Here is a 22927-nt window from a genome sequence, read left to right as displayed (position 1 = left end):
CACGGTGGCTCTTTTCCATCTCTTACGATCTTGCTTGGCACATACTCATCTAACGCATATTGTACGATGGTTTTGAACTTTGTCCACTGATCCTCAACACTATCAGTACTTGAGACAAAACTTTTGTGTTGAGCCAACAGGTACTCTGAAATCTGCTTTTTGTCACTTTTTCTAAACAGAAAAATCTTCCTACCCTTTTTAATATTCCTATTTACGGCTGAAATCATCGATGCCGTAACCGCTTTATGATCGCTGATTCCCTGTTCTGCGTTAACTTTTTCAAATAGTTCGGGTCTGTTTGTCACCAGAAGGTCTAATATGTTATCGCCACGAGTCGGTTCTCTGTTTAACTGCTCAAGGTAGTTTTCAGATAAAGCACTTAAAAAAATTTCACTGGATTCTTTGTCCCTGCCACCCGTTATGAACGTCTGAGTCTCCCAGTCTATATCCGGCAAATTAAAATCTCCACCCAGAACTATAACATGGTGGGGAAATCTACTCGAAATATTTTCCAAATTATCCTTCAGGTGCTCAGCCACAACAGCTGCTGAGCCAGGGGGCCTATAGAGACATCCAATTACCATGTCTGAGCCTGCTTTAACCGCGACCTTCACCCAAATCATTTCACATTTCGGATCTCCGTCAATTTCCTTCGATACTATTGCACTTCTTACCGCTATAAACACGCCTCCCCCTTCACTGTTCAGCCTGTCTCTGCGGTATACATTCCAATCTGAGTTTAGGATTTCGATACTGTTTACGTCTGGTTTCAGCCAACTTTCTGTCCCTAGTACTATATGGGCGTTGTGATCGTTTATTAATGAGAGCAGTTCTGGGACCTTTCTATAGACGCTCCTGCAGTTTACTATTAGCACATTAATATTGTTATTCCCTGTTGCATTTTGCCTACTCCTATCTTGCCGCGTCTCAGGTGGCGTCTTGTCGGGCCTAGGGAGGGGATTCTCTAACCTAAAAAACCCCCATGTGCACTCCACACGTACTCCCCTACCCTTGTAGCCGCTTCCGGCGTGTAGTGCACGCCTGACCTATTCAGGGGGACCCTACATTTCTCCACCCGATAGCGGAGGTCGAGAAATTTGCACCCCAGATCTCCGCAGAATCGTCTGAGCCTCTGGTTTAAGCCTTCCACTCGGCTCCAAACCAGAGGACCGCGATCGGTTTTGGGAACGATACTACAAATAGTTAGCTCTGATTCCACCCCGCGAGCGAGGCTTTCCGCCTTCACCAATTCCGCCAACCGCCTGTACGAACTGAGGATGACCTCTGAACCCAGACGGCAGGAGTCATTGGTGCCGACATGAGCAACAATTTGCAGTCGGGTGCACCCAGTGCTCTCTATCGCCGCCGGTAGGGCCTCCACCACATCTCGGATGAGACCCCCCGGCAAGCAGACAGAGTGAACACTGGCCTTCTTCCCCGACCTTCTCGCTATTTCCCTAAGGGGCTCCATCACCCGCCTAACGTTGGAGCTCCCAATAACTAATAAACCCCTCCCCCCGTGTGCCTGCTCGGACCTTGCTGAAGGAGCAGCCACATGTCCCCTCACAGGCAGAGCGGGCGATGCCACACGGCCAGCCTCCACATTGACCTTCCGCCTCGTGCGCCGCGAACGCCGCTGAACCCGCCACTCACCTTGGGGAGAGGGTGGCCCAACCGCGCCCGGTACCCGCGAAGACGTCTCGACAGCAGGGACAGTGGGTGAAGCATGTAACACCTTGGGTGTACCTTGCGACGCACCAGACTCCCCACTGCCGCTACACTCCGAGGCAGCAGCCTGAAGACGGCTGACCGCGGCCATCAACACGCTCAGCTGTTCGCGAACAGTGGCCAGCTCCTCCTGCGTCCGTACACAGCAGTCACACATCCTATCCATCCTAAGGAAACAATTTACTGAAGGGAGTTAATCAACCTTTAACTAGACTGCTAATTCACTATAGGCGGCTGCTTATTCACTAAACTGTGGTTGCTAGCCACTTCTTGTAGAAAACAATGAAAATAGCACTACCTGTCTCTGGACTGTATTGAAAACAAACTCTAGCTCTACTGGCACTATGGTTGACTAAAGGGACTCTCTCTGACTGTATTCAAAACAAACACGAAATCTATGGAACACTATTAAGAGCACTCGAAAATTAAAGCTTCCTAAAAGCAAATACACACGGAAGAAGAAGTCACAAGAAAAATACAGTTAATACTTAAATACTTAAATACTTAAATACTTAAAATGACACAAGCACAGCAACAACATCAGACAAAGACTCATATTATAAGAGGTTCAATACCTAAAACGGACAAAAAAAGATAACTATAAGAAAGGAGGCATCACATGTGATTTTTTCATTTACCTGATATGCATTTTCAATACAACAGTTAAAAATGGGAAAGAAAACGACTAATTGAAGAACTGAGACACTCATTACATCTATGGAATATGTTATATGGTGAGGCGAATCTTTAAGTTTAAGTTCTGTGGTTCCACTCCAGCCTATGACATTGCTTAAAGATAAAAACATCATCCTCAGAGACATACAAGATAACAGCACACATATATGACATGTATATGGGTAACTACATCTAGCCATGGCAACACAAATAGTGCAATAGTATGCCCTAGATAAGATCTAATAAGTGTCCCTACTCCATAGACAGTATAAACAAATACACTCACAGTCACTCATGATGTATTTCATTTGGTAACGTTTCTGCCAAGGGCCTCCCACATGGAATGGCCACCACACAAATCATAATTTATATGTTATATTTTGTTTTAACAGTAAAATAATATTTGGAGATCATTCCTTTCCTATGTTTCTACTTTCTGTTCTAAATTACTATCATTTATTAATAATCTATTTCCTACAACTGATTTAATTTACTTTGTAATTCATTGTTATTACCCTCCTTTTTTATAGCTCGAAACTAATTTTACTAGTGATGTAGAACAATTCAGTATTATATGTAAAATTACATAATGCATGACATGCTTTTTAAAATGTCAGGTAACAGGTCTTTATATATGCAACAAATGTAATGCAATGTGCACTCACAGTTTTTCGTGAAGTCAACTACCATTATCTGCTACCATCGACAACCGATTTGCATAAATATAAGTCGATTCCAGGATCCATTTACGCAGAAATTTCCCCATGCTGAGTCAAGATCTGTACCCACAACACCTGTGACACACTGTCAATTGCAGGGATTTGTTTACAGAAGACGTCGTACGCCACTACACACGACTCGACCTGACCACACGTGCAGCAGGATTGCCTGATTAACATGAGCAGCCATATTGACCATTATGTAGTGACCACCGAAAATTTGTCCCATACTGGCTGTCGAATACGGATTTTTTGCTCATCACAAGCAGTGGCCTTTCCTACTAGGCTGCCTCACCACACGACTGCACGTGTGACTTCCAGTTTCATTGAGTCTGATTTTCCAACAAATGATTTCCAAGAACTACTGCCAGACGACCTCATATTCGGCTCTTGTGGCAGACTGAACCTCCGTCTCTTACAGACGTCATTCATCCAATGGTGCTATTCCGGCTCATCCTGTCAAACGCAATTATAGTGTCTGCAAAACAAACATGGAAATAAAACTGACAGCTGAAAGTTTAAGCCAAGTGAGGTCGTTTGATAGGATAAACAAGTATTTTACACCTAGTATGGCGCAAGTTTTCAGTTGTTGAAACGTCAAACACTAATTTGAAGAAAAAATGCCGGAAATCACATAAAAATTAAACTTCACTCTACAACATTCCCTAACCTTATTCTAGTGATGGATATTATTTTTACGTCTTTTCCTTCATAATGACCCATCATCATTTGACGACCATAATGAACTTGTACATAATTATTTATTCGCATTAAAATAATATTTTAGTTACAATGCATAAATATAGCTGTAACACCAATTTTATACAAATTTACTTTAGGATATGGGAAACCACCACTGAAATGATAACTTTCACCTGACACACCTATTCATTCACTATATTTGGAGAGTAAAAGTTGTTTATGGTACCATTGTCAAATAACTGCATGAGTGGACCAATTGTGGTCTGAACAGGTTGTAATTCACACTCTGATCCCACAAAAATATCTCGAGAAACACTATGATACATGCTTACACAAATATCAAAAATTAACAAAATAAATTCCGTTTCTTGACAATTATAACTTCCATTTTACCAAAAAATACAATAAAATGAAATTCTGTGTTTGGATAAGATCACTTGGCTAACGCCCTCATAAGTGGTATATTGAATGTGGAAATCGTGCATGTGTAGCGACTGTACTCACCTCAGGAAAGAGACGGAAGCATTGTCAAATGTGGGAGTGGGGCAGGTAGCTGTGTGCTTTGCAACTGGAACAGGAGCCCTGCTGCAGTTTTTGTGGCCCATGTGCAGCTGACTGGTCGGGGTGACCTCGCTGTCTCCAGTGGCTGGAGTGCTGTGCAGAGACACAGGGTGTGGTCACGCAGTACACACGGAGGACAGAGGGCAGCCTACAGCAGATAATGCTGCTGAGAATTTGTCCAGACACCCCTAATAGAACACACACTTTCAACATCAGTAGTGGGTCCTCTGAGACGAAGGACCTACCCCTGTGCTAATCGCTTTAGCCCCCACACTAGTAGCATCGCTTAGCAAACAACAGGCTGCATAAATTAAAGTACAAATAAAAATACATGCTAAGGTCAACATTTAGGTAGAACTGATATGACAACTAGTCGTCAGCGTAGTTTAAATACATAAAAACAACATTCCAACAGAAATAAAAATAGAAATAATCTTTACATGTAAAACTTGTACCATTATCATCAGATAGTATCGGTAGCTGTTAGGGACTTAGCTGTAGGATGCACAGCTGGTAAACTACAGAAGAGTAGATTCTGAACTGTGCACCAAAAGAAATTTAGAGAAGCAAGGGATACAGAATGTGTGATACTGTGTAGCTATTCCCTTAATACGTTTAACTGTCACCAAAATAGGCAAGTAAACATATTTGTTTCACATTGGCCAACGAGCACTTTCAATAAACTAGCGAACATTGAGCATTGTTAAGATAAAAAAGGCAAACAGAAGCATTCTATACATGCAGTTATGCGTGATATGTAGTCGGAAGTTGTTATTCGAATGAAAATAGAAATTCTGCTTAATTCTTATATTCTATATATACAGTTCTATCAGACTGTGATAAGATTTCTTGTAGAACGAAGGAAAGAGTTGGATTTAAATTAAGGAGACATGGGTTATGTAACACAGGAGACAATGTAATGTTGTGTAAATATGCATTAATATTAGTCATTAAATGTGACTAAAGTAAGCTGTAGTTGCTACAAGTGAGGAAAAGATACAGGTTGATGAGTGGAAACTCTATCAGTGATGGGAGCATAGATAGGGTGTTCGGAAATTCTCTTTACAAACTACTAGGACTTGTAGAGAGGAGAGAGTACGTAATATTTTGAACAGGAACCCCATCTGGAAATGTACTGTATGCATTCTACGACAGTTTGAGTTCACATGTTTAAATGTCCAGGAAGTGAATTAGGCATGATGTAGTACAGTTATTAGGTAACAGTCCGAAAGTAAACATAACGAAGCGTCCATTTATCAGTTCCGCACATTTGTTTGCATTAAAACTTAAACGTTAGCTTCTGCATGTACAGTATGCTAGGTTGATTTTTTGTTTTGGAGTAATGTGAACACGTAATATTTAAGTGATAATACGAACAAGGAGGCTTAGCTGATAAAGGGATCTTTCGTTGTGTTTCTTTCGAATTGTTATTTAATAACTGTACTGCATCACACCTAACTCAGCTGTTTCTGGACATGGATTCCAGTTCTCACTCCCCTACAAATCATATAAGTTTCTAAAGGAAATTTCTGAACACGCACATACACACACACACACACACACACACACACACACACACATATATATATATATATATATATATATATATATATATATATATATATATATATATTATTCTGGATTTACAATGTGAGTACATTTCTCCAGCACCTATTCTAGATTACAGTAAGTCACTAATTATTGTTCTCCACTCTTCTCTATTTGTCCATAAATCTTCAGGAATGTTGTTCTTCCTCATTGCTGACTGAACTGCCTGTTTCCATGTATCAGGTGGTCGTCCCCTTTTTCTTCTTCCAATTGGTACCCAGTCGATTATGCATTTTGGTAGCCTTTCCTGTTCCATTCGTCTGATGTGTCCATACCATTTAAGTTGTTTGTGCTCGATGAAATCAATAATTGAATTTTTACATTTCATCTTATCTCTGATTACTTAATTTCTTATTCTTTCTCGTCTTGATATTCTTGCTGAACGTCTCCAGAAATCCATTTCTGTGGCTAATAATTTTGATTTCAGTTGCCATTTTGTTGTCCACACTTCTGAATCATATGTGATAATGCTCCTAACTATTGTTTTAAAATCCTTATTTTGTTATCAGTTGTTATGTGTTTGTCCCAGAGAATTCCATTTAATAAAGAGATTGTCGTCTTTCCAGAATTTATTCTTGATCTAATCTCTTTGTCCTGTTTCCCATCATTTGTAATTTTCACACCTAAATATTTATATTCCTCAGTAGCTGTTATTGTTCCCATCCCTTCTTCTAATATTAAGTCTCCATTCACTCCACCAATTACCATGTACTTTGTTTTATTCATGTTTACATTTAGACCTGATTTTTTATATTCTTGAATCAATTTTCTGGTCATATACTCTATGTCCTCATAGTCTTGGGCTATAATCAGTTGGTCATCTGCAAATTGTAACGAGTATATTGTTCTATCATCTATTGGTATTCCCATAGTGTGACATTTTTTCTTCCAATTCTGTAAAGTTACTTCTGTATATATTTTATACAATGTAAGTGAGATGCTACATCCTTGACGTAATCCTTTTGTGACTTGGAATCCATGTGATAGATATTTACAATTTTTATTTTTGAAATAGAATTTTTATATAAATTTTGAATTGCTTAAATTATTCTTGGATTTATTCCTATTGATATTAAAGCTTTCCATAAACTGGATAAAGGCACACTATCATAGGCTTTTTCTATATCTATGAATACTAAATGTATAGGTTGTGCCCGAACCATTTTTTTTTTCAATAATTTGTTGTAGGCAAAAGATATGATCAATTGTTGATCTTCCAGCTCTAAAATCTGCTTGTTCTTCAGCCTCCTTTTCTTTGTATTCTTGTTCTAACAAATATTTAATAATTCTTCCATATAGTCTACTGAAAGTATTGGTCACTGTTATTCCCCTATAATTTTTACACTCATCTTTCGCTCCTTTTTTATGTATCACTGAAATATATCCTACTTTCAAATCATTTGGGACATCTTCCCCATTTAAACATCTTTCGAAAAGGTTTCTTAACAATTCCATTAATTTCTTTGTTCCTAATTTTAATAATTCTGCAGGAATACCTCCAATGCCTGTAGCCCTTCCATTCTTTAAAGATTTTATTGCAGTTTTTACTGTCTCTATTTCCAAACGAATGTAATTCTCTGCTTGTAGATCTATCATTTCATTATATTCAGGGTTTTCCAAGTATTCTTCCCTGTTTTCTGTTAATAAACTTTTAAAATATTTTTCCCAAGAGTCATGAGTAATATATTTAATATGTGTTGCTTCTTTGGAATTCCTTCTTAAATTTTTTATAGTTTTCCATGCTTCTGTGTTTCTTTTACCACCAATATAGGATTCAATATATATTTAAAAAACATCTGCAAAAAGCAAATATGTGTGAACTATTGGGCATTAGGATTTTATGGTGCATTTGCTAAGTGATACAGCATATAAAAAATGATAATGAGACAAGGTCTTATGAATACTCATATTGTGGGAGATGTATCAATGACTGCAATGTATGGGCTATGGAAGGTCCTAACACTGTGAAGTTCTTTGGGCAGCCTTTAGAAACAGCATAGAGAAGTACAAGCAAGGCCGGCAGCTTGCTAGACAACTGACAGATGTTCCACCAAGAAGCACATACAGCGTTTTGACTAATAAAACCACCTCTCCTAATGTGCTAGAGAATGGAAATGTCCAAATTACAGCATATATCCTTTGGAACAACTGAACAAAATGCGAAAGGAAATGGGAAGCGTTGTGTGGATCTGCACATTTTGTGGATCTTTCTGAGTTGTAGAGACTGGCCTGTTGTCTCCTGATGTGGCCACAGGCTGTTTGAGGAGTAAGTACCTACAGCTTCCTGCAGACGTACTAGTGTCACGTCCTGCAACGGAAGTCTTCCTCATGATTCGATTCAGGACCGCACCATTCTTCTTGGAACCTAGCACACATCTTAAGACGTGTATCTAATAACACTGTACTACTTAGGGAGAATAAACGAAGTTTGTTCTGTGAATTGTAGGTATATTTCAGAAATAAACATAGAAAGTGAAGGAGAAAAATAGAAATCAAACTGCAGTCGTGATGTGGAAATACCGATCAATCTGACCGTCTTCTGTAGAGCACCTATTTTTTCCCAGGTTTAATATTTATGTCATGACAACATCAGAGATGGAAAGTTTTAAATTCATTTCTGATCTCTTTGAACTGTGCTGCAGAGTTTCTGGTGTTAATGTCGGACCACACGCTTGTTGATCAACGCCATCTTTCCTTTATGCAGCAGCTTGTAAGTATCTCATTGTGAACACCAGCAGAGACAGCAGACAACAATATATGTAATACTGAGTAAAGAGATTTATGGTGAATTGCACATCACACAGAATAAAGCCTGTAGGCTCGCTGCCCTGGCTGCTCACACTACACATCGTGTTGTCCACAGTACATCTGCTGTGAGCAGCACATCACTATGTCCACCACTGATATGGCTCCTGCCGTCTTCACAGCAAATTTACCACTTATTCAGATACTTTACACCAGAACCTATAAGGCTGTTGCACATATGCAGTTCAGCACAAGTAATGACTGCAAATAATGATAAAACCATTTATAAATCAACGAATAATTTAGTTCTCCAATGATTTTTTTAACCTAAACTATCCGTTAATAAGCTCAGTTGGATCTAGTACTTCTTTAAATCTAACAGGTGTGAATATTACAGTTTAACAAGTCAAGGCTGCATTATACTAAACACGAATTCTTTACAGACGAATGGAAATGGTAGAAAGCGAACACGGGAAGACCAGTTTGGATTCAATAGAAATGTAGCAAGACGTGAGGCAATACTGACCCTACGACTTATGAGATAGATTAACGGTAGGTAAACCTACGTTTGTAAGATTTGGGGACATAGAGAAAGCTTTTGAGAATGTTGACTGGAATACTCTTTTTCAAAATTGAAGGTGGCAGGGGTCAAATACAGGGAGTGAAAGGCTATTTACAATTAGTACAGAAACCAGATGGCAGCTATAGCAATTGAGAGGCATGACAGGGAAGCAGTGTTTGGGAAGGGACTGAGATAGGGATGTAGCCTATCCTTGATGTTATTCAATCTATATATTGAGCTAGCAGTAAAGGGAAAAAAAGAAAAATTAGGAGTAGGAATTAAAATCCATGGAGATGAAATAAAGACAACATTGCAATTCTGTCACAGACAGCAAAGGATCTGGAAGAGCAGTTGAAAGAAATGGACAGTGTCGTGAAAGGAGAATATGAGATGGACATCAACAAAATCAAAATGCAGATAATGGAATGTAGTTGAATTAAATCAGTTGATGCTGAGGGAATTAGATTAGTAAATGACAAACTTAAAGTAATAGATGAGTTTTGCTACTCGGGGAGCAAAGTAGCTGGTGATAGGCGAAGTAGAGGGGATACAAAATGTAGACCAGCAGTGGCAAGGAAGAGATATTTGTTAACATCGAGTATAGGTTTAAGCGTCAGGAAGCCTTTTCTGAAAGTATTTGTATGGAGTGTAGCCATGTATGGAAGTGAAAGATGGATGATAAATATTTCAGAGAAGAAAAGAATAGAAGCTTTCGATATGTGGTGCTGCAGAAATATGCTGGAGATTAGATTGGTAGCTCACATAACTAATGAGGATGCATTTAACAGAATTGGGGAGAAGAGGAATTTGTAGCACTTGAGTAAAGGAAGGGATCTGTTGGTTGGACATATTCTGAGGCATCAAGGGGTCACTGATCTAGTATTGCAGGGCAGCGTGGGGGGTAAAAACTGTAGAGGGAGACCGAGACATGACTATATTAAGCTGGTTCAAAAGGATGTTAGATGCAGTAGGTACTGGGAGATGAAAAAGCTTGCACAGGATAGAGTAGCATGGAGAGCTCCTTCGAACCAGTCTCTGGACTGAAGACCACAACAACAACATTAATCTAACATGAGAAATCAATGAAAGCATCGCGAGATATCAGAATATGTCTGTCAGTGATGGTGTATTTTGCTGCACAGATACCCGTAAAGAAACTCAGGAGCTGGAAATACACGCACACACACAGAACTACACAGGACTGGACAACGTAGACATGTAGCTTGTCTTGTGTTTACCTTGTTTCTGCTTGTGGCTCAGAGAGCAGCTTGAGCACTTCAATCAGATCTTCAGGCTGACAATGTAGCGCATCTGCCCAGCCCTTCGTGGCCATCACGTGTAAGATATGAGTCTTTATGAAGGCAACGGCGGCCTTCTTAAGACTGCTGCAGGAGTTCCGAATAGCGAGCACAGCTGTGGTCACCGCAGTCTCAACAGACAGCTGTGCAGCCAACTGCTGCTCGCACTGAGCCTTCAGGCCTGACAAGCCGTACTTATCAGCCGCGACCAGCAGCTGGGGGGCCATTCTGGCCAGCTGCGGGGCCTGCAGGGTATACATGTAGGCCACGAGATGGCGCAGCAACGGGCCCCCCACGTCTGGGACTGTGGCTTCCAGCGTGCCGTCGCTGAAAATAGAGGCGAACACGGGACTCCTGGCGGCCAGGACGGCCCTGTGAGCTGCCAGACGTGTGTCGTCCACCACCAGAGTCACCACAGCGCTGTCTCCAGCGTCCAGCAGGGTGCCCAGGTCCACAGCCGCAGCCTCTTTCCCCTCCTGGACCTGTCCTGCTGTGGGCGATTCTGAAACACAGCGTCACTGAGTAGACCCTTCCCCTTGCACAGCACCCTCCATGTGAGAACATGCTTGAGCCACAAGTGGATCTGCGTCAACCATCACATCCTAACACTAAAAGAACTAGACTTCGCCATACCCCTGGTGGTACCATGTGTGTCATTTTTTACCTGCAGTAGAAAACCACCATTTTGTTCGTATTTGGGTGGTATTTTGAGTGTCTTCATGTTGACAATACGTCTCTAAAATGAATAGTACAGGGTCAAATACAAATTTTCTCTAAGAAAACATTTTTTTTATTTTAAATGTTACAGAAGAAGTTCCACAATCTTTCGTAAATTTGGTAAAGCAATGTTGTAATGTTTTTCTTTATAAAAAGATTGAAACAGAATCAAAACATTTTGTTTATGTATTAATAGTATTTATCCTTGTATATAAGAATAAGATAAGTACCAAATATTTGTGAAAGATTCTAAAAAGCAGTAGGTGACTAAAATCCTCTGCATTTTTTGTAGTTATTGCAATGAAGGAAATAAAACATAAGAACAAAAAACTTCAGCCTATAATTATAAATATTTAAGAACGAGGACGTGACAGAAGTGCCTAATCTGGGATTCAGAAAGCCGACAAGAGTTTTTGCACGTCAACTTTTGCACACATACTTGTTGCACTTGACGTTTTATTTCCTTTTGTTGTTTTGTTGTCTCCAGGAAACCTGAATTTGAGAAGACCTTCTAATTCCTTATTGGACAGTGGCAGTATCGAGTGCCTGTAAGGGGAGACTGACTTTTGCCTGCAGTGTGTAAGAGGCAGCAAGGTCATCTGCTACTCTGAGGATAAGGTCCCGACGTGAAGTCTTCGTAGAGGTACGTAACTTAAAATTTGTGCGAGCGTTAATCATGGCGAGGTCAAGGAAAAGACACGTACAGGGCATCGTTGAGTAACAACTCAGAGACTGTAGTATCTAGCGATTTGGTCAAAAACATTATAAAACTTCACAGTTTATGGAAGTTACCTCTCAGTATTCTCATTCATCTGACATCCAGCAGGCATGTTATTTTTTTTTCTTTATTGTTACTTAAACATCTTTACAAGAAAGGTAGGCCGGCAGTGGCCTATCTATGCCGCTCTTTGGTCACAGATAACACACATGCCTCATGATGAGAGACGAAAAAACAAAACGAACATGGTGGATAAAAAACGGTACTCATATTAAACTACATGTAGTGATTCACAGGCGCAAGTCCGAATAAAAACCGTTCAGCACTTGTTCACAAACATAGAAGACAGAAATTATACATGTGAAAGGGTGGAGCACTAACATAGACACACTTAAGCACTAACACGAAGACACACACAAACACTAGCGACAGTCTCCGGCGCATGAATATTCACTGTTCATGCACAAAGCCAGGGACCTGCCAAAGGGAAAAGGTATGGGTAGGACGGAGAGGGGGAGGGTGTAGATGCCAGTGACAGAGGAGAAATGAGGGGGGGAAGAAGGAATAGGAGTACGGGAAGCCTGGGGGAGAGGAGGGAGGGAGGAAGAGACGAGGAACAGATGGGAGAGAGGGTGCCCTGGGGAAAAACAACAGGTGGAGGAAGAGGAGGATTAAAATTGGTAGGAGGGGTAGATGGAGGGGATGAGGGCATCATCAGGGAGGGGGGGGGGTTGGCAGAAGCCACCTTGGGGAACGGTATGGAGTGTGGAGAGATGGAGAGTGGGTGGGATGTGGGAGTATAAGGGCGGAAATGGATGGGGGTGGAAAAGCATGGAAGAGACAAGTGTGTGATGGGAATCAAGTCCCAGGAGGTGCAGAGGATCTGTATCAATTCAAGGAAAAGGAGGAGGTGTGGGAACGGAATGAGGTTGTACAGGATCCGTGTGGGGGAGGGTTGGCAGATGCAATAGGCGAGGCAGAGTGCATAGTGTTCAACGAATAGAAGGGATTTGTAGAAGGTGGAAGAGATCCAGGTGGGATGGGCATAGCAGAGGATAGGGCGGATGAGGGATTTATATGTGTAAAGGATGGTGGAGGGGTCCAGACCGCTTGTGCGGCCAGAAAGGAGCTTGAGGAGGCGAAGTTGGGAGTGTGCCTTGGCTTGGATTGTCTGGAGATGGGGGATCCAGAAGAGGTGACGGTCAAGGGTGATGCCAAGGTACTTGTAGGTGGGGGTGAAGTTGATAGGATGGCCGTAGATGGAGAGATAGAAATCAAGGAGACAGAAGGAAGGGGTGGTTTTGCCTACACTGATCGCCTGGGTCTATGAAGGATTGACCTTAACCAACCACTGGTTACACCTTGTGATGAACCGGTCAAGATGGGATTGGAGAAGGTGTTGGCAGCATTGCAGGGTGGGGGCGAGGGGAAGGAAGGCGGCGTCATCGGCGTACTGGAGAAGGTGGATGGGGGCTGAAGGTAATGGCATGTCCGCCGTACATAGAAGGTAGAGAAGAGGGGAGAGGACAGAACCTTGCAGCACACCGGCGGAGGGGTAGAAGGTGTAGGAATCCGTATTATTGATGGTGACAGAGGATGGACGTTGCAAAAGATAGGACCCGATGAGATAGACTTAGTTAACAGGGAGGGTGAAAGTTTGGAGCTTGAAGAGGAGACCGTATTACCATACACAGTCGTAAGCACGTTCAAGGTCGAGCGAGAGGAAGATGGCCGAGCGACGGGAGTTGAGTTGTTCAGAGGGGGTGAGGTGAAGGAGAAGGTCATCAGCAGCGAAGGAAAGCCACATTGGGTAGTGAGAAGGAGGCAGTGCTGCTTGAGATGCTGGTGGATGCGTCGGGTGAGGATGGAATGCATTCTACTCAGGATATGGTAAGCTGCGAGAAGATGGTCGCCTGACTTGTAAGTGTGTTGCATACCATGTGTCGTCTCCACTTCGTGCTGCAGGACGAACCTCATTGAGTGATCTCCGAAGACCACTAACTGAACTTGTTCCTTTTTGTTTCAGCTCATCTGCCTGTTTCATGGAGGTGAACCAGCTGTCAGTCGTGACGTTCCATAAGGGCGACGCGACTGACATCTGCTGTAGTGTAAGAGAACTGTTAGCAGTGCTCCAGACAGTAGTGTAGGAGGGGGCGAGGGGATTCTGCACTGTATAATATGTTGTCTCGAATGAAAAACAGCTCACAGTTGCACTCAATTTTGTTTATTTTAAATATGGACCATGGTTTCTGCTATAATAATATAGCCTTGTTCAGAACTAATATACACAAGTAAATGAAAAATGTCTTAGACCAGCAGCTGCGTCAAGACCAATAAAATAGCTTCAAGAGACATAAGCCTGTTTCGAACATAAATAAAATTACTTATGGCCACGTATGTCCTCCGCCACTACCTCTGTTATACTGTCGCTGCCACGATGAAAATAATGAAGTCTAATATATCACATGTTATTCTGTAGTTTTGCAATGTTACTCCGCATAGGTCTGCATGTCGCCAGTCCAAAGAAAACGGAAAGCCTCGCTGATATAAAGTATCATTCGACAACCGAATAATTCGTATTTAACGTTCTTTTTGGCCCAAAGTATAATATACTCTAACAGCTCGTGAATAACGTTGAGGCGTGTCCAGAAACTATTTAGTGCCAGAAAACCGGTATTACCTGATATCAAACTGTGCGTTAAATAGGTATGGGTCATAAATGACCCACATCGTACTACTGGTATAACAGATAAATTTTTCGTACTTCTGGGTGAGTGAGCTAGGGGAGATGAAATTTTGGTAAGTTGTACAACCCCATAAGTCACAGGAGCGTTTGGTCGTGCGATGTTTATAGAGATGGGTAACGGCCTCGAAAATCCATCCTGGGTCAAAAATGACCCACATAGTTCTCCTAGTAGAGATACTGTTCTTCACAAGTCAGTACAACAATACGACATTCTTCCTGTGTCAAAATAATGATTCACGTGAATACCCACATACCCTTAACAACACCATTTCATGAAATCACTATTTGATCCAGCACATCTTAGATTCCACCTTAAATGAAGTGGACAAAGTCATGACGAAACTGTATTAAATGAAAATGCTTGAGCGTAAATCAACACTAATGGTTTGTGACAAAACGACGACAAATGAACGTCCGAGTACATGTCGTGGATGGCCACGTACTCTAACACCTTGTTGCTTATTTAGGAAATAAAATCGCTGAAGGAGTAAGAAACGAGGAAAAAATAAGAATCAGAACAAAACCTAAAAAAAATATGTTAGCCTCTAAAACTGACTGCTGACACACCAGAAAAATGCTTCCGAAAGCCTGTTTGTAGTGTTGCATCTTGTAAATGTGAGACCTGGACTCTGTGACATAAAGAACTGAAAAACGGAATACTTTTGAAATGTGTTGTTAAAGGCACATCGTGAAAAGTCAAAGGGACTAATAAGATAACAAACGACGAAATCAATAAAATAATGCTGGCTAGAAGGGGTTTGTTGATTATTTGTTTAGGTGCAATGGACATATACATATCATAATAAAAATACCAGAGGAAGTCCACGACTGAAGTTCGAGAATCAAACTACGAGAGATGCCTGCTGCTACATCCACACAGAGGTGGCAAAATCATGGGATAGCGGTAAGCACTTTCACATATGGCGGTAGTCCGGCATACACGAGGTGTGAAGTGGCAGTTATTGGCCGAGCTGTCGATTGTATTCAGGTGATTCACATGAAAAGGTTTCCAGCTTGATTATAGCCGCACCAAGGGAATTAACTTTGAACGCTGATTAGAAGGAGGAGCTAGACTAATGGGACATTCCATTTCAGAAATCGTTAGACAGTTCAACATTTGGAGATCCACAGCGTCAAGAGTATGCTGGGAGAACCTCTCACCACAAACAAGGCAGTGGCCGACGGCTTTCATTTAGAGGCCGACAGCAGCGGCGTTTGCCAGCGCTAAGAGGCGAGGAACACTACGCGAAACAACCGCAAAAATCAATGTGAGGCGTACGATAAACGTATCCGTTAGGACAGTGCAGCGAAATTACGTAAATGGGCCATGACGGAAGGTGACCAAAGTGAGTGCAATTGCATAACAGCACGACTTTCCCTGTAGCCTCTCTCCTGGTCTCGTGATCACAATGGTTGGACCCTAGATGACTGGAAGACGGTGGTCTGATTGGATGAGTCCCGACTAAAGTTGGTAAGATCTGATTGTAGAGTTCGAGGATGGTGCAGACCCCGACAAAGTCATGGCCCTAGTTCTCAACAAGACACAGTGCAAGCTGGTGCTAGCTTCATACTGGTGTGGACTGTGTTTACATGGAGTAGACTGGGTCCTCTGGTCCAATTGAGCCGATCATTGACTGGTAATGGTTATGTTTGGCTGCGTTGAAACAATACACGATCGGGCTGTAACTATGAGATAAGTATTTGTTCACTAAGTATCAGAAAATCTGATTACCACATGAAGCTACAACAATTCCAAAACTTTTCTGTGCCTAACGCAATTTATAGATTTCCCCTCATTTTGCAAATTTGCCAATATCGTGTGTTCAACCTTATTTGTATGGAGAAATTTTTTTAGTTGGTATACTCTGCCAAAGAGGACGGTGCCGTCTGTAAGTACGGTTTGTTTTTCGCTATGGCAAGTTCTGGTACAGGTATCAATCAAAATGTTGCAGCCCGGGAAAACTCCAAGTTTCTGTTGTGGAAGCATGATCTTTAATATTTCAACATCCATGAATGCAATGCTTACCATATGGCTACTCTAATCGATGGTCAAAATTTTGTTCACATGATGATGAACAAGGCATATGATATGAAACATTGCCAGGACCAAGGCTTAGTGGAGCAGGTGGGAAAGAAATAGAAAAGGGCTAGCCCGTGTAATCGATTTGGTGATTATCTGTGGATGACTTAGATCATACTGAAGTTGACAAACAAGATGACAAGTACATGGGTAACTTTTGTGCCATTGTAAAGCACCTCCCAATAAAATTCAGTCTTAATGTCTGCTGTTTCCTAGGTTTACCTTACTGCATCTATGTGGGGGAATTTCCGTGGGGTTTATGCATTCATACAACAGAACTACCGTTTAGCTGTATATTCTCATTGTGCAGCTCATAATTTCTGCAAAATCCATCCATTTTTCGTTATTGTGGGTCCCAGTTGAAGCAAAAAAGTTTCTTAGTTTCTTTATTGTCTGTTCAAAAGGCAAATTAACTGTTTGTAAAAATTTATAATTACAAACTGACTATACCTCCTCTGTGTTTCCGAACAAAATACAGTTCTGTGGATTTGGCTCCACCTAACTCCCTGGAGCCAGAACTAAACATTGAAATGACCAACACTTGGTGAGAGCTGATTTCCAAATCAGAAGCCTACTTCTCGCCGCTACACTGTTCTCATCGATGGCGTATAGACAATAGCATGAATCGGTCAACTCCCGTCCATGGGATCTGTGCACAGTGATCCCTGGGTTTCCTTAAACAGTTATTCTCCAGGAAGAACCATGCTGTCCCGTTCTAACTCGTGACCGGATACAGGCATGGTCTGGCGATAAGACCAGCGACCTCTTACTGTTGCCTGGCGAGATATCTGTTGGTCTGTAGCTCTTGGTGCGCCTTCTGAAAATATTGCATGGCTGCTATGGACTGCATGAGTGTTGCATTCTGTGGCTTACATGGTACAACCATAATTCATGCAGCTGCTGCCCGCCCTTCTCCCCCACCAGTGCCTCTAGGCAACGGCAGGTCCTGGAGGCCTCGACCATGTTGGAGCATTCACTATTCTGGGGGGGACTGGATCCACTTTTATTCATATGAGATGAGAGATGTGACGAATTGTGGTTGGTCACAGGAGGTCTTGGGTGGGGGAAGCGGCAGATGGTGCAAAGAGAGTCGCATTACAGGCGTTTGGAATGGAACAAGAAGTTATGGCACCCTTTAGTGGTTTGGATCCAAGATGGGTCCATATTTCGTGGATATGCCAGCAACAGCAGCCGATTCACAGCAGCTGGAATTCGAACATTGCCTGCCCAGTCAAATTGAAAATAAAGGCAAGCTGTCCACACATGCAATAAAAACCTACACCATCCATTGATCCAAGTAGGTATGGGGCTGTTCTGAGAGTATACTAGGGAAAATGGTGATCTGTGAGGTTGGCCATGTGGATTGATGAAATTAAATTGAACAGCAAGAATCTCAGAATTCTGCTGATGATAATTGGGGCATTTGTCAGTGACCAAGGCTTCTGGGACGCCTTTAAGGGTGAATAACCACGCTACAATCTTGATCGTCTTCACTGAGGTTATGAACTACATGAAAAACACAAAGCGGAACCTACTGCTCACATTCAAAACCAGAAGCCACACTGATCCAAGGAATGGGCAAGCAAAGTCCAAATGAAGAAAGCACAAATGACTACCCATAGGAAGCCATGGAAAATACTGACAGGGGGGCATAGATTGCTTGTTTTGACATGCGAGGCACTCTTTCTCCATCCTCGCATTAAGTGCCTCCATACCCTTCCAGTCGATGTATTGCTAGGAGAGTCAAAATGACTTCCCAATGACCATCATGGAGACGCCAAAGAACGTTATGCCTTAGGGTTCTGGGAATGAGCACCAGAGTGCGGCATTTCATGACCTTTATCAGCACAATGCGATGCAAGAATAAAAACTTTTGCTGCATGTTACAGAAGGCTTGGAGGTCTGGGTACATGAGACATTACTCTGTCTGCAGGCCATCCTTCTGTTGTATAATGCAAAACCTCCTGGAGGACACAGCCTGTCACCGTGTGTTATCCCACAAGGCGTGCACCAATTGGAAGATGAGCCTTTGGTGATGGCAGTCTCACTCTCCTCATGAAATCCTGGTTTATGACTGACTTGCAATCGCGATAGGATATTGGCATTGGCATGGGAGGCGTTAGGGTGATATTGGATACCACGGGCATATCCTGAGAGAAACAGAACCCACAGTGGCAGCTGGTGCACTGTGTGAGTTGGTATTGTTAGGTAGGTATTGATGATGAATACTTGAAGAGACGCATTAGAGGTTTATGATCTGTCATAAGTGTGAAACTATGGCTATAGATGTAGTCATGGAAGCGTTTGCTGCCAAAGATGATGACCACAGCCTCCTTTTCTATGTGGTTGTAGTTCCTCTATCCTTCGGTATGTGTCTTGAATACAAATGCAGTGGGTCACTCCACGCCATTCTCAATATGGGACAATTGTGGCAGTCAGCGTCAGCCACTAGTACCAATGGTTTCATTGGATTGTACGCCACGAGACAAGTAGGTGAAAGAGGGCCTTCATCAGGTTTTGGAGCGCCTTATTACATTAGGATGGCCACTTCCAGAGAACTCTGTTACAGAGCGAGTGGTGCCACAATCGCTGAAGCATGGGGCATGAATGGTCGATACCAGTTCGGCTGACTTAAGACAGACTTCAACTGGGATGCATCTATCAAGGCCAGTAAATTTTGCATGGCAGTTACACAATGTGGTGTAATACACATGCCTGATGTCCTAAGGATGTGTCCTAAATATTCAATCTGGTGGACGAAAAATTAACATTTGCCAAGATTACTCTGAAGGTAAGCTGCTGTGAATGTGGAGAAGAGCAACATCAGCTGTATTCTATCCAACAACCAGAAAATCGTAAAGGCAGCTCATGATCCCTGAGACGTCCTTCAAGAATTGCTCTTAGTAACTCCAAAAAATTGATGTAACACTGATGGTGCCAAACGGAAGCTGTGTATATTGGAGCAATCCAAAAGGAGTGGTCATGGTGGTTATGATTACAGTCTCCTGGGAGCTGTTATGCAGTGCGAGGTGGAGATAAGCATCATGGAGGTCATTTTTGGCAAATACCATAGAGCCGGCGAGATGGAAACAGTGTCCTGAAACATGGGAGTGGGATGTCTGGTGACGACAGATTGGGCATTCACAGTGCCCTGGAAGTTACCACAAATGCAGCCAACATCTGATGATTTCTCCACAGTCAAAATGGAAGGGCCCATTGGGTATCTGTTACTCGGATGAGGACGCCACCATCCGGAAGGTGTTGCAAGTCCTGTTGAACCTTACCCTGGTATGCAAACTCGACGCTACAGGCCTTAAACAATTGTGGAGCTGCAGTAGGTATATGGGTTATATGTGACTGGAACCCCAGAATGCTCACTGGCAGAACACTGGTCCTAATTTAACCAAGATGTTGGTGATGTTGGACTGTATCAGAGGTGGTGCAGAGCTCAAGCCCCAAGGCACGGAATAAGTCTAGGCTGGACAGGTTAGAGACCCCACAGGCCACAACCATCATAATCCAAGGTGGAGTTACTGTGGCGCCACAGTAGCATCTGCTATGGAAATATCATGTAACAGATACGTCTTGTAACAGAAATGGTGTTGTTACTAAAAGTACATAACTTTGTCGTGAAGGGGTGCCTGGAGGAGGCTTAATGGTTTGTGTAGCCCAGTCGATTACTGTAGCTGATGACGCAGTGTCAGTCTGGAAAGTGTCTGGCTTGCTTTACAACTTGAGTTGTATAGACAGCAAGTGAGTGGACTGCAGGAGGATAGCTTGTACCAGTGTCGCTTCTGTAAAATATGGTTGGGAAGAATATTCCTTGGTGTCGCCCAGTCATGAGTCCATAGATATAAAAGTGGAGGTGTGGCAGATTTCGGCTTTGTGGGTACACTAACTCCTAGTAACACAGTTCGCCTTGTGGAAATGGCATTGGGGACTTTTAAAGACTTGGGCAACAACCAATGTGGCAAAGCTTCCAATTCGGAATAGATGGCAAATACCAGAGTTGGGTCTTCGATTAAAGCTGCTGCTATGGCAGACTACTCAGAAGCCTGAATGACAGGAAGTCATGAGATGAGCAATGGATCTTTGAGGTTCAGGAGATTCTGCTGGAGGTTTTCATCAGGAGTGTGAGCTAAACTCATGTCACAGATGAGAGCTGATGCACAAGGGAGCTGGCATTGTGGCACATGGTGAACAGCATTCCAGGGAGAGACTCTGGAGCCTAGCTATTGATTTCGGAATGCAGATTCTGACAGCTAAAGAACTTGCATTGAGCCGCAGCAATGTGTGTCTCAGCATTGAAGGATTATGTGGCTTTCATGTGTTCATGGCTGGACTATGGGTGCATGGTTTAAGCATTGGCGAGGCCTTCTGATTTGAAGAGAATTGACACTGTCCACCTTGAGGGGCTCCAGTTGGCCACAGGTCGCTATAGGACCAGTCCCATACCCAGCCTATGTGTTCTGGCTGGGGAATCACTTCTTATCGTCCACCAGCAGTTCCCCCTAGTGCATCAGGTGTCCATGTTCCTCACAGCTCCAACTTCACCCATCCACTATAATGTTGCTCATCCCCCTCATTTCTAACCGTTTAAGAGCCACAATGCCATTTGGAATCCACGTGCACCATGTGCTCGGGTCTCTCAGTGCAGAGCCAGTACTGCCCCAAATCCAGGGTTTTAACTGCCTGCTGCCCTGGTTACTGGAGAGACCCAGAATTATTTTAGATTTGGGGCGCTACAAGAGAGATTACACTCCTGTTTCCATTTTCAATGACATATTTTCTGACATTTTACCTCGGCACCACAACAATACAGGGGTTTTTAATGCATGGATCGCTACAAGGGGATTCTGTTGGTTGCTTTGTTGTTTTGCCAGATCTTGTCCTCAAGATCAGACTGCCTTAAGCGTTTACTGTCTTTGATGCAGAATTTTATGCGATCTTGTGGTCATTGGAGTAGGTGAGACATTCTTCCAGTGATAAATTTCTTGTCTCTTCCGATTCTCTAAGTGCCCTTCACTCTGTGAAACGTTTGTACTCAGCAGGGAAGCTATTCCCTCCTCCATTTACAACGACTGGGAATTTAGGTGTCTTTTTGCTGGGTGCCAGGACACTTTGGAATTGCGAGGAACGAAAGGACACATCTGGCAGCCAAGAGGATTGTCTCGATTCTCAAGTATTACAGTGTTCCATCCCCCTGTATGCCATTACCTCGCTGTTGAGCCTAAGAGTCTTGCGTCGGTGGGAGGGTGAGTGGCTGGAAGAGATTGTGGTCCACATAAAAAGCTGTGTTCTGGAGAACAGATGTAGCGTAGGTACATAGGAAACACGACAGAACGCAAAAGACACCTGCTACATTCCAATTGGTAATGTATGCCAAAGTTAAGAAGAATCAGGATACTTGTATAGAATTCTTCGACCAAGAAAAAGTGTTCTACAGCGTAAAATGATTAGAAATACTCAGAAATTTGGGTAACATATAATATGTATGCGAACGAAAAAGAAGCTATAAGATCGGAAGACTATGAGAAAAGAGGTCGGCTTAAGGAGGGTGTAAGGTAGTGAAACGGTGTTTCTCCCCCGCTGTCTAATCTGTACATTTAGGAAACCGTAATGAAAATAAAAGACAAGTGCAGGAGTTGGATTAACAATCATTGTTATAAAGTGTCATGGAGAAGATTCGCTGAAAACATGTCAGTGAAGATCAGGAAGAATTACTAGGTCTGTGGTATGGAATGGGGAGTCAAATGAATGCAAATATGTACTGAGTGTAAACAAATGAAAGATGAACGTAATGAAGAATACCAGAAATGAGATTAGCGTTAAACTTAACGTCGAAGTCTGGGATCACAAAATAGACGAAGTGAAGGAATTTTGCTTCCTTGAAAGCAAAACTACGGATGAAGGACAAAGTAAGGCGGATTTAAGAGGCAGACTGGCAGAGGGAAAGATGGATTTCCTCCGTTGAAGATGTCTACTACAATCAAACATAAGGATAGTATTTCTAAGATTTTTCGTCCTGAGTACAGTCGTGTATGAATTTTGAACATTTAACGTGAGAT

The 22927-nt window shown here is 42.5% G+C and overlaps 1 protein-coding gene across 1 annotated transcript in view; it reads right to left on the bottom strand.

Annotated features, from left to right (window-relative positions):
- LOC126108695 (ankyrin-3-like) overlaps positions 1-22927 on the bottom strand; it is a 59645-nt gene that overhangs the window by 16144 nt on the left and 20574 nt on the right. The window contains exons 4-5 of the mRNA XM_049914011.1: positions 10539-11100; positions 4329-4478 (exon numbers count right to left, since the gene is read on the bottom strand). Coding sequence (XP_049769968.1) covers positions 4329-4478; positions 10539-11100 — 712 coding nt within the window. The remainder of the gene's footprint in view (positions 1-4328; positions 4479-10538; positions 11101-22927) is intronic.

The sequence above is a fragment of the Schistocerca cancellata genome, chromosome 11, assembly GCF_023864275.1.
Source record: "Schistocerca cancellata isolate TAMUIC-IGC-003103 chromosome 11, iqSchCanc2.1, whole genome shotgun sequence".
Taxonomy (NCBI): domain Eukaryota; kingdom Metazoa; phylum Arthropoda; class Insecta; order Orthoptera; family Acrididae; genus Schistocerca; species Schistocerca cancellata.
Note: the sequence above shows the minus strand (reverse complement) of the source record. Positions and strands in the feature narration are given on the sequence as shown.